At 37.0% G+C, this 13,456-nt stretch overlaps 1 protein-coding gene across 1 annotated transcript in view; it reads right to left on the bottom strand.

Moving 5' to 3' along the window:
- Positions 1 to 353: 353 nt before the first annotated feature.
- SLC36A4 (solute carrier family 36 member 4) overlaps positions 354 to 13,456 on the bottom strand; it is an 85,144-nt gene continuing 72,041 nt past the window's right edge. Inside the window, 1 exon segment of the mRNA XM_057375888.1 lies at positions 354 to 3,910. Coding sequence (XP_057231871.1) covers positions 3,603 to 3,910 — 308 coding nt within the window. The 3' untranslated portion in view covers positions 354 to 3,602.

Below are 13,456 nucleotides of genomic sequence, written 5' to 3'. Positions count from 1 at the left end.
GAGAAGGCGAGAGACTGCCCTGGTCAGGCACGGGGCATGGACAGACTGGCCTCTGTGCTGACCATCCCCTGCTCACACAGGACTGACTGGCCCCTTTTATCTCTTCATTCACAGAACCATGCAACTCATTTTTTCCCAATACACTTCAATCCCTCTCTTCTCCCACCTTTGGTTCCTACCCTAAATGTCCAGAGAACATTTTGACACTTGAGAAATCTGAAAGGAGCAGAAATACTGATTAATCCATACATCACCAAATAAATTAAAGCAGAAGAATGGGAAATCTGAGCTACAAGGCTCATAATACATTCCATCAACTATAGAATGGTAGTGAGTGATGTACACAGCTTCTCTAGACCTTCACCTGGAAACATTTTAATATAGAATTAATAAAATAATCACTTTTCTATTATGTCCCTCTTCCCTTTCATTCTCCCTAAGATGAACTGAGTGGAATCCTTCAGGCTGTCCATCAGCTAACCTCTAGCTGATAGTTTTCCAAGTTAACGCTTCCCCTTCTCCATCAACATGTTGAGAGAGCACTCTGTACTTACAGATAAAGTCAAGYCGAAAGCAAATATTTAAGGGTTTGTCCAATTGCAGAAAGTCTGGACTTTTATTTGCAGTATTCTAAATAGGAACTGGGAACACCTGCATCCCTGTTTAGATTTACAAGTTAAGATATTTACTAAAGCACCTCTAAAAAGATGCAGAACTGTGCTAACTTTAACTTTAACTGTGCCTCCTGAAAAACCTTGGAGTGGAGGTGGAGTGCCTGTGTGACTGTAAAATGAGATATACTATCAATGAAAATTCAGCTTGCCTGTGTGTCTCACATCATTCACCATTCCTTGGACAAATTCAAAGGTAAATTCTGCATTATTTCTTATTCTTCATATTCTGCAGCTATTTCTTCTAGTGACGCAGTAGTGGTGACATGCAGGATAACACTGAGTTTGCAGGGCAATTGGTAGTTTATTGATACAGAAGATTTCTGTTTTACAGAACATCAGGCAAACCCACCTGCTTATTTGCCCAATACTTGAAGATGAACAGTTACAGACAAGAAAATTCTCCAGTTACCTGTAGTGCAGCTAATGATTAAATTACATTAAAACTGTTAACAATATTATATTGTAAAATATAAGTTCATGTACAATATATAAATACAATAGCTTTCTGCTCCTTTTTGGGAACATAAGCTAATCACACACACTTTGCAGTTTAATTTAGCTTGTGCTAAAGTACATTTCCATCTTAAATATATACCTCAATGTAAACCATACCTATGAAGTCTCTCAGTTTCACTCCCTGCCCCTTAACTTGCAACTAATATTACAGTACTTTAAAAGCTGAATGAATATTCTTATTGAAGAGGTTTCTGTCAGAATTTCCTCTCTTTTAAATCTTTGGCAATGCTTCACAGGATACTCTCACTAGTCAGACTTCAGTTTTTTACTATATGACATTTTAATCCAAAGCAGGACACTGATTCCTGACTCTTTCTGTCTGAAAGAGCAGGCCATGCGAATGTGCTGTATGAGTGTTAAAATTATAAAAATCCTACACTGTAGGAGAAAATTGACATTGTGCAAAATATATTAATGGACACTTTAAAAGATCCCAAAATATACAACATTGTAGGACTTGGCAATGCTGGCCAGCTGCATAAAAACACTGCTTCATACCTGGTCAGTCAGTGGCCACATGCTGGTCTGGAAACCTAAGSCCTGACAGGTTGGACACGGTCAAAGCAGGAAAATGTGCATGGCTTTGTATTCCAGCCAGCTTTTCCAATGTCTGATGGCTAAGATTAGAACCCTTAAACCTACTGATGCTTCTGAACAAATTATCTGATCTTCACAAGGATATGTTACATTAACTGGGCACCATGKTCACCTCTGCAGATCGTAAGTAATCAAATATTAACCAGCTCAGCAAACATTCCCTGACAAAACCATGGCAAAYATTCACTTGCACCTGCCAAAGTCACCACCAAACTCTGAACAGGGCAAGTCCTTCTGCACCCTGGTAGAAGCACCTTCTCAGAGYTGCTCACCAGGACACAACTGATGCAGAGCAGATATGAATGGACTTCAAAGTCCTTTATTCTCCCAATRCACAAGTAGAAAGATGGAAAACTAACAGGAAAAACAACTTGCATTTAAATCCTCTCAGTCCTACTAGAGATGGTTCTTAAATAGAAGTATTTAATGTCAACTAAAATATGCTGCACAGAAATATATTCTATTGGTGTGCAGTTTATGGGTTAGGTAAGCAACAGATTCATTATGAAACAGATGGAAACACTGAGATTCAACGTATTTTAAAACAGTTCAAAGACTAAAAAACCTTCAAGACGAAAAGGTGAAGTGCTTCTCTGCTAACTACCTGTGTTTGCTCCACTGTGGCACTTCCATAAAAAAGGTCAATTCTGTGGTATYACACAGGCAGAGACTCAGCCCTTCCAAGTGCCTGCCAAGCCTTTAACTTAATCCACGCTAACATCAAAATTAGAGCRTTACTCAGAACTATTGCTTGAACAAATACATGCAGTTTAAACCACATGCTATAACAAATCCCTGTCAGAAATGCCCTCATCAACATGGAGATARAAGTGCTCATTACAGCCACCAGATGGTAGATGACAGGGGAAATACYCTTAAGAGAAAATATAAATACAGATATATTTAGCAGTATATTACTCTAGCACTGTAATACCAAATGGTACATTACCAAATGGTAGATTTCTGAGGAATATACTGCAGGCAGGCAAAATATTACATATACTTCTATCCTAATTTGTATGACTATAGAGGAAAGGTTTTGGCATAACGTATTTCTTGGGGGAGTGTTATGATTAAAAATATTCCTTAGACAAATGTGTTTCTTCATAACAGGGATAAGTATGATAAATAGTTATGTTATTGCACAAAATATAGGTTTTTTTAGAAAACAAAACCAAGAACAGCGCTTGAATATTTGGAGTGAAAGTCATCTATGAAGTGCRAGACAGAAAGTCAAATATGAACCCTGAAAATCAGGATTATACATGGGGACTCAGTACACAGGCTTGCTAAACAAAACTTAGTTACCAACTTATGAACTTACTATTTTTTTCTTMCAAAATAGACAAAAGAAATAAAAACATGTAAAGGGCATACTTAAGGCAGAACATATGAATGTAAAAATAATTATTATATGTTCCAGTAGAAATACAGATATGTAGCCTACAGATTTCTAGCAACTGGTAATAAAAAATACAGTATTTCATACTGTTGTATAGTTGAAATCAAGGATAAAGAAATTGTGTAAAAAATGGGTCAGGGTAACAGTTACCAAAATGTACAAAAATAAACTGCTTATCATGTGTGATGYTGAATGGTTTTGCATGAAAGTACTATTGCTTTGATAAACATCTTGTAACTTTTCATTCAAAGTCCAGAAGATACATATAATTACTTCCTAAAAAAATAACATATTTTCACATGTATATCCAACAGCTCTTACAAACTGTATCTACACAGTACCAGTAGTTGAAAGCAGGTCCTGAGTCAAAAATACCTTGTTAAGGAACAAAACAGTTCACAGTGCTAGGTGAATTACTTTAAGCCAACCACCAAGTCTGTAGCATTTAGATCTGCAGGGAAGCTCCCTGTTGCATTAGCAAGAACTGTGGATGCGGGATAAATGATTTCTTCAACTGTCACATATGTCCCGGTTAAAAATCCAACAAATCCAATGACAGCTATAAAAATATCTTTGAATATTGTCCATAAACTTATGTTTTCCTTGTAGAAAGTGAGGATTTCAACCAGAGGTGGCAGAATCAGTCCCAGAGTGCTGCTGCTGACGGCTCCGACGAAAGAAATCACCAGGTCCAGGCGAGGGATCAGAACTGCTACAGCACCTAAAGCACAACAAGAGACAGTGGCTTCAGATTCAACATCTTCATGAAAAGCAAAACTGCAATGAACACATAATCGAGTGGTTAAGGCTTTTTACAGAGCTCTCTCATTCAATACTTTTTCCAGTTSCATGTGGTGTGCACTACACAGATGAATGCATGTATTTGTCCATAAACCACATCTTTGTGCTCATCTGAGAGACCCAGTTTCAATCCTGAATTTCTGCATGAGCTGGCAGAGCATCAAGTTAAAGTGTTCTTGTACTTACAGGGTAAATAGATTTGGCCTGCAAATCACAGAGAAATGAAAAACACGAAATTGCATAGAGATGTTTTACTTTTTTGGTGGCTGCTAGATTTTTAAGATGAAAGAATAAAAGCTGAGGAAGRACAGAAGAAGGGGCTGTTGCATGCTGTCCAGGAGACAGTGGGCAAAAATATATTACTGTCAATTAATTTATATAACTAATAATCTAAAAATGACATAAAATTATTCAAAATGAACAAAGCCCCTTGACGGCTTGGCTGCCACACAGTCATTTAAGTGACTTTTACCTACAAACTTGAAAAATCTTGGTTTCTACAATTGCATTCAATTTGTAACATGTTGCTATAATAGCTGCCTAGTTAACTGAATGCGAACTTCGCTCTGCCAAGAGGAGTCTGAACACAAGGCCCACTAAATCTTTTAAGCATGGTCAGTCTCACCATCTGAAACATTCATAGAAACAGAATCCATCATGTTGCACAGATCTGCCAAAAAAATCAATTAACTTGTTCCTGCTTGGCATGACTRTAGTTTATTAACACTCTGGGATTCTACAGAGATATGGGAGGCACCAATTGGCCAAAGGAAGGCTAGGCAGAGACAGAAGTGGAAACCTTAGAAACACCCTGGCACTCAAAAATAGGTGAGACAGGTTTTTGTATCCCACTCTCAGGATGGACCTACTCAGTGCCACAGTTTCTTCTGTTACATGACATGACATTTAAAGACTGGAAATGTCACATGCTTATGGATTATCCAGGACAAAGCTGAATGAAAAGAGAAAGAAATTATGCCAAAGTTAGTAAAAGTCACCAAATACCCATCAGTGTAACTTTCGCAGCCATAACTCTGTTCAAGCCATAAAAGTAGGCACCATAAATGCCCAAACAATACAGGATGAGCACTCAGACCAGACTGGCAAGCATCATACTTGTACAGCCATATACAGTCCAAAAGTAATGGAAAAGTATAGCTGAAGTGCATTTGCAATGTCTGGTAAAACTCTCAGCTAATTACTATGTTGCATGTGTTGTTCTGAAGTAAAAGAGAGGGCTGCACATTTATTATCTTGCCAATTTAATAGATGTAGTGGGTGTATTCATTAAATATAGATTTTCAAATTCTGTAATAGACCTCTTTCAGTTCCACATGTGTCCAGAGTTTACAAGGCACTCATTAATTTACAGTTCATAGTTTTGATTGAAACACTCTGCTTTATTAAAATAATGAGACTATGTTTCATATTTTTTAATTGGAAAAAAATCCAACTGTAGTTTGTAATTGCTTCAAGTCACAGAAAAACAAAATGCTGCGTGTTGTTTGAATCTCATCAAACGTTAGTCTGACTCATACAAATTTGTATGAACCTGGATATTGCTGTGGGAGGAAGTTTGGAAAAGCATTTCAAGGTTTTAATTAGTGTCTTATTTATTCCCTAACAATCCAAGAGAAATACAATGCATGTTTATTACCTACCAAAGAATGCATTCAAGAGTTAAGAAAGGGCTCGTGTTTTCCAGAAGTAAACAAGGGGCATTCCTAAGGTAGGGAGCCTGATTTTCCCAGCCATGTGTAGGTTTTGGTCCTATCCATACATAGGATATGTTCAAAAGGAAAGCATATTATGACTTCACACAGAGCTCACTTAAAAAGTCCTTTTCCTATATTTCTAATAAGACTTAATTAATTTATAAGCATCTTTAGGAAGCCAGAAGGCAATTTTGAAATTTAAAAGGCTAATAATAATGATACTTTCTACTATATTTTCCTTTTGCTAAATAATAAAGCTGTTTAATATTTCTTTACTAAAATTATTAAAATAAATGATTTTTCAGATAATACCAGATTTTAGCTTTTAGCTAGGTATTCAAACATAATTCTGAGAAAAAACAAGGTCAGTGATATTTAAACATCTGAAAAAAGGAACTAATAGAGACATTACCAGRTCAGTAGTATGGCCCAAGCAAACCAACCTAACAGAAGGTTTTATAAATAGGCATAGTCAAAAAGATTGGGAGCGTCTCAAATACAAAAAATGTTGGATATTACTAGGGAKTGGCAACTTATTGTGCTGAAAAGCAAAATAATTATCTCAAGTGACACCGAGCCAGTTCTCTTCAAAGGCAGTGACAATGCTGAAAAGGCCCCTGTCCTGCAGGAAGCACACTCCAAACTTACTCTCTATTTGTATTACTTTTCCAGGCCCAGATCAGAAGACTACAACATTGATGTATCAAATTTGGGTGTTTAACATCCATAAAACTGAAAAAACACCAAAAAAATTGTATTTTTAGCAGATAGATGTCTGTGATATGGCAAAGAAAGGGTCCCTTTCGTAAGTTAGAAATGCTTAAATTAAATGTTTGGCAAAGAATTCTGCCTGTAGGTAAAAGAGCAATTCAAAATATCAGCGTGAATTCTCCTTCCCGATCTAATATCCCAGGCTGCACTCCCTGTCCTTCTTTCTTTACTGCAGTAGTGCTCAGCCACTCAGTCTGGCACCCCTTCCCCCTACTGCAGTATTTCCTGGATCCCCTTCCTTAATGCAGCACCTTCGTATTTCCTTCCAGCTCCCTCYTCCTTTTCTGCAACACTCTCCTCCACATTGCCCATGTTTTTTTCCCTTTATCTCCTGTGAGAATGGAAAAACATTCCTCTGCTACGGACCACCTCAGAAGGCTCAGCCAGTTTGGCTGCAAGGAGCTTACACGTGCAGGCTGGACAACTGGAAAGTCAAGATAACTACATCTTCTCAAGTTCTACATCACAATTAAAACTATTCACCTTTTAAAAATAAATGCCAAAATCTAATMAAATTTTAAAGTTGCACATTTAAATTAATAACAAAAAATACTGCCTTCCCTGAGAGTWCCACAGTGGCAACCAAATTGAGTTTTGATACACAGGTACAAAGGAATATGAGACCAAGTAGAAACTGTTACCTATCTGYAGATAAACTAATGCAAGTAATAACTTAAGAATATTTGTGAACAATTTACCTATTGATAGATGCTGTTTAAATKATCCTGGTTTTATATAATTGCAAATAAGATTTTTTTTTCTACAAATGATCATTACYATAAGGCTTCAGGTGGTTTTTGGGTCAGCTGTTCTTTCAGACATTAAAAGACTRTAAGATACATACAGAATATTTTAAAAATATCTATTTAGTTTGTCTTCACAAAAAGTAATTTTCTTATTCAAATTTCCTAAAAAGCATACTTTTAAATAGGCTCAGTCTCAAAACCAAAACTAAATGGGAAAAGGAACAAAGTAGAAGASAGACTGCAGTTATACTATGAAGTGACAAATCCTACCTCCACATTGCAGAGAAAATGAGGTACAGCTTGCACACCAGACAACCACACTTGCCACCTAGTTTTGGCTTTATTCCCTTTGGAATGGAAAACTCCTTCATCATTATCTTCCTGCAACATGCAGTATGAGAGACAGRAACATAAAGTACTTCGCAACACTTGCCCTCACACTACAGTGGCATGTTTATGATGGCTTTGTCCTGTGACATTAGGAAAGATCAGACTCACACAAGAGAAGATGGTTTTAATATCCTTATCCTTCACAAGGAGAGGCGATCCAGGACACTGCCCYGACACACAGCAAGGACCTGTTCAGAGAATGGGAAGATTCATCCCTTCCCCAGAACCCTCCACATCACTTTTCTCAGGCACATAAGTAAACTCAGTTTTTACAGCACTTTGCAGTTGAGATTTCAAAACTGTTTACAAAAGGGTTTTTATTATTTTTATTCCTTATGCAGAAAGACACATGAAGAATGACATCAGACCAAAGATTTAGCAGCAGAATTGAGTCCAGTCTCCTTACCAAGCTACTTAAAATACCTACAGCCAGGGCAAAGGAGTGGCACATACCACTGGTATGAGACACCTGTTTCATGGCAGCATTYGCCCCAYGCTCCACTAATAAAGTCACTTCRCTCAAGCTCTCTGTGSTCTATACAAGCCCAAAATTCAGGCAGTGTAGTTTGTTCAGATTTCAGCTTCCACAGCTTGTACCCATTTCAAGCAGAATCCAGTGTCACAACAACCCCCATGCTGTGTGAGCAGGTAGAGCTTTACAGAGACAGGGACATGACAGTATTTTACCATTTAGAGAACAACAATCCATGGGGTCACAAATGGCACCTGTTTTAGGCTGTTAGATCTGAAGCATTTTATTTCTTCATTTGTCTCTGCAGTTAATTTATTCAAGCTTTGCTGCTGATACTTTATAATACAAATATTTTTAGATATTATTCAATGAAATAATGCAACCAGCTGTTAATATGCAGCTGGATTCAACAAATGAATGTCAAGCATGCAGCAAAACTCATTAATACTGAGCTCTAAATGGATGATGCTAGACCATTAGAGTACTGACACTTCCCACTGGCAGTCACTCTCCTTCTGATTCTATAGACTCACCAGAAATGAGTCCACAATTGAACTTTAGTCCTCTTTGTCTGAATCTCTCAAAATAATCTGTGGCTCTGAGACAGCTGAAAGGTTTCCAACAGTGCAAGCAAAAATTAATRTTTGCTTAAGCAAGGACAAGACTGTTTTTGCTACAGAGAGCAGAGGTGAAGAAGAGTCAAGAGGAGTGGTTAAGCCTTGAAGAGCTGGCCATGCTGCTTCCAATGATGTTGAAAAGTTGTATTTGCCAATATTCACCATCACCACTCCATATTCTTTTTCTTTGATGGGCTGCGTATATCAAATTATGCCAAAGGAAAGTAGGCAGGGATACATGGCTGCTACTTTGTTGTCTCATAAAAAAAGCAGTAACAAATTCAAATAATTTTGTATTAAATTTTTGTATTAAAAAGTTTGTCTTCCCATTACCCTTGAAAATAAAATTTTCATTATATACCTTTTGAGTACTACATAAAGTAGGAATAATGTGGTGAAAATGAAATTGAACACACTTAGCTTTAATCTCAAGCCAATATACTTTGTTTCATAAATACGTACATATGAAAGAGAAATATTGCCAAAGATACCTTAAGGAATAGTAAAAAWTACTTATGTTTATCCTTCAGGTTTATTTTCCTATTTCATAATAAAATTTTACATTCCTTTATTAAAGATAATTGAAGAAACAGATTATAAAGATGACAAAAGTATTTTCAAATCCTTTTGTTGTAATAAAATCCATCAGGATGCCATAAATTTTAACARTCATGCCAGGTAAATTATCTTCTCTAATCACCATCTAAGGACTAAACAATTTATTAAGTAACAGAATAAATTAGCCCTCCCTCCTCTCACAAAGTATTAAAAAAACAACATAAGAAGGAGATTTTTTCTGAGTAACCTTAAAAAAACTTCTGAGTCTCTAACCCTTGTTTTGGGGGAGGGAGGGGCTGTTTATATTTGCTACAGCTTCCACCAGCGGGAAYCCATTAATGTGCAAAATTTCCAAACAAAGAAGTGTAGCAGACCAGTTTACTTAAAGACGGAACTCATGAGAGAGCTCTATACAAAGAAAACAGCATAGAGGAGATTTAAGTGAGGACATAAAATAAAAGAGAAATTTAGAAACATCACATGGATGAGTCTGGACGGTCTTGGGAAAGGCAAAATTCTACGAAACAGAGAAATTTAAGGGATGCTAAGGGCAATAGGAAAAGCTTTTAAARCCACACTGGTAACAAGAGGCTGAAGAAGGAAAGTGTGAGCCTGCTGCTGGATGGGGTGTGGGATTCAGTGACAATACACCCAGGAAAGGCTGAGGTACCCTTACAGGGCATGAAGGATTGCATTCAAGAGTGTTGAAGAGAGCTGGCCAATGTCCTTCCAACATCACTCTGTACTGTCTTTGAAAAGCCATGGAATTTGGGGGAGCTCCCTTGTGACAAGGGAAATTATATGTTGTCAAGAAAGGCCAAAAGAATAATACAGGGAAATACAGGCACTCAGATTTACTTTGGTTCTTGAAAAAATCATGGAGCAAGTAATCTTGGAGCATATTTCAGGACACATGAAGGAGAAAAGGGTGTCTGGGAACAGAAAATTAATGGATTTATGTAGGATAAATCATGTCCAACTATCCTGATAGCCTTTGATACATTGTCTGGATTTATGGATAAGAGGAGACCAGTAGGTGTCATTTGCCTCAATTTTAGAAAGGTCTTTGGCACTGTCTGCCACAATATTCTTGTGTCTGGAGGGAGGGATAATAGGTAAAAAACCTCCCTGGACAAAACAATAGTTGTTAATAGGTTGTGCTCTGCCTGGAGGCTGGTAAAAATCCTACAGTTCGTAGGGAAAGCAAAGTTTCCTGTAAGTGATAAAAACATGAAATGATCACTTCATATGACATGAATTATATTCTTTAAGCCTAGAAAGTGATAATGCGCCCACTACAATACTAGTATCTAAAAAATGTCCCTGTATCACAAAGTACCAGTTGTAAAAGCGAGCTGACATCACATATAAGTAAACATTAATTTACATCATTAATTTTTAATCCTGATTCAAAACTGGATTAAATTTGATATTTTAACAGTGATACTTCACCGTATTTTTATTTTTTATGCAAAATGGCTTAAAGTATATTAATTCCTGCTTATTGATAACTTCTGATTATACATCATAATTTTCAGGCAACAGCAGTGCTAAGTACTTTACAAGACAAATGCTTTATTCCACAGAGAAGCCATTTTCAAATGGGAAGCCACACTGATTTCACACAATGTTAGAAGTTTTTCACAAGAAGCAAATACCTGGATTCTCATGTTGTTTTTAAGTATGTGAACTGGCCTACTTATTTTGAGCTGTGAAAATGCAGAGGTTTTGGGTATGATTAGCAGCTCTAGCATATGGCATGTACTATATTATTACTGACATAGTAACAAACAACTTGTGAGCTTGCTGCAACGTATCAAAAGTGAATTAAACAATCATGCCCTTAAAAAGATACCAGTCACAAAGGATCACACTGCAAYGGGATGACCAATGCATTTCCAAAATACTGCTTTGCAACAGCTGGTGTCACAGGCACGGGCTAGTTAAAGCCTGCTGTGTTGACTGATGATATAGAAGCAAGAATCTGCCAAGAGCCTTGGCTTCCTGGGGAGGATCACGTGCAGTAGCTGGTTGAGTTTCAGCTCCCTGTGTTGTCAGGCTTAGGCAGATTAAGTATTGAATTATGGCCTGCAGTCCAAATCCATCAAATAATGCAGTCATCTGCAGATGGTTTTAGTCTTAATTGGTTGGTATTTCAMCTCACAAAATGAAGTTCAAAGTGAGCAGCTTGCCTCATCCCATGGGTGAACTCGCCTCCTGCTCAACACAGGAAGTTCAGCCCAGCTTGTGTCTGGATCACTGTCCCCTCCAGCATCCCATCAGCCGTGCTCGCTGCAGGCTGCGGTTCCTGCACAGCTCACGCTTTGCCACGTGGCTGGGAGCCTTCCATGCACACTGGGCATGCCCAAGGGTCACCCTCCTAGGCATTCTTTCCTAGCTTTTTGTGACACAAGTAAATCAGTACCCAACACAAATACCTGATTGCAAATCAGAAGCCTGCAGGAATACATATACTATCCTTTACCTGTAATTTTCAAAGAGCTCATCATCATSTTTTCACCTTGATGGGAGAGGGGAAATAGGAACTCAGGTTGGACATGCTCCTTGAAGGACTGAGGTTTACATACCAAACACTGGGTTTTCACCTACAAAATTACCTTTCACATTTTTTTTTCTAAATAAGGAACTGGGCTTGTGTTGTGAGAACTGGCTATCCTCAAATGCTTTGCATTCTGTTTTAGGGGTGCTTTTCTTCCCATACCAAACTCTACCTTTGGTAATGCTTTTACCAAAGTGATGCTTTACAGTGCAATGATAACATGCAAATATACTTTACAAAGCAGTATGAACTCCTGCAGAATAAAAACAATACTAAGTATCAAGCCCAATATATTACTTTATTATAATGGTGTTTTTTAACTAGCAGGCATTACAGCCACCACCTCAACTAATAAAGCCAACCAAAAAAAATCTTCTGAGTATGTATTACTACCTCCATATTTTGACACAAATACTTGCCTTAATTAAAATTTATTGGAATATTCTTGTGGAAATTATGTATATTTGCTGTCTGTGGTCCTCATACTACTAAAAAAATAAGTGGCAATTAGTTGTAAACTAGTTAAAATAAAAATTAGTTGTAAACTAGCAGAGAAAAAAGGTAAATTCCAGTATGTTTGAAATTCATCATACTGCTAACTGTAAAAAAAATCCTGCAATGACTTCATTGTTACCTCTGGATCCCACTGTTATTTACAATGTAATATTCAAATCCAGAGTACTTCTCTTAAACAAAATTAACCTTGAGGGATAAATATAGGAAAGAACTTACATTGCTTTTTGTTCCCAAAACATTGAKCTGGATGTTGGAGAACTGTTTTACTCTCAAGCTAAAGTGAGGGAGCAGTTTGTTCTTGCCAAGAGCTTTGTAAATATTGATTTAAGGATGTGATTATAACCATGGAGTTAGCACATTGATCTACCCATTGTCAGTGTAAGAATCAATTTAGAAAACAAGTGAAACACAAAATTGCCACAAGTTTTTTCAATTAGAAGAGATAATACTGCTGTTTATAAATCAAATGAGCAAGAATTTAATTAGTTTCCCTCTGGAGAAAAAGACATGAAATAAATAAGAAAAAGGAACAATGAAAACACAGGAGAACAGTATCATCAAATGGTATCAGAATGGACTAAGAGAATTTCCAACATAAATAAAAGGACAAAAAATGATAGTAGAGCTGGATTTAAGTAAAAGTGGCTTATGATAAGGTAGATGAGTATTGAAAGGTGGGTTTTGGGCACAAATAAAAACCAATGATTGGACCATCTTGAATGTAAACAAGTCACAGAAATCCCTGTTTTGTAGGTTAGGCACAGCTGTGAAGAGAACTGTTAACATGATCAGACAAGACAGCAGGTCAAAATTTTGCTCTCAGTGTCACAAGCAAATATCCATACCTCAGTGGTAGTGCTCTGTATTTGTTTTAATGAAAGTTTAGTGTTTACCCCATAGATGGAATTACTCAGTTGGTTTAGTGGGTAATTATAGTCAATTAGCAAAATTATTTTTCACTTGTTTCATTTTATAAAATGTGGTTCATGTGATTTCCATACATTGTATAATACTGATTATAGTTAAAGAGAAAATGAGGTCTTATCCATCCCTTSTTCTTATGGTATTAATTTTCAAGTATAGCCATACAAGCAGGTCGTACAGCCTTTTCTAAGAATCTT

This window comes from Malurus melanocephalus, unplaced genomic scaffold, assembly GCF_030028575.1.
Source record: "Malurus melanocephalus ecotype Western Australia unplaced genomic scaffold, MMel_1.1 scaffold_262, whole genome shotgun sequence".
Classification (NCBI taxonomy): domain Eukaryota; kingdom Metazoa; phylum Chordata; class Aves; order Passeriformes; family Maluridae; genus Malurus; species Malurus melanocephalus.
Note: the sequence above shows the minus strand (reverse complement) of the source record. Positions and strands in the feature narration are given on the sequence as shown.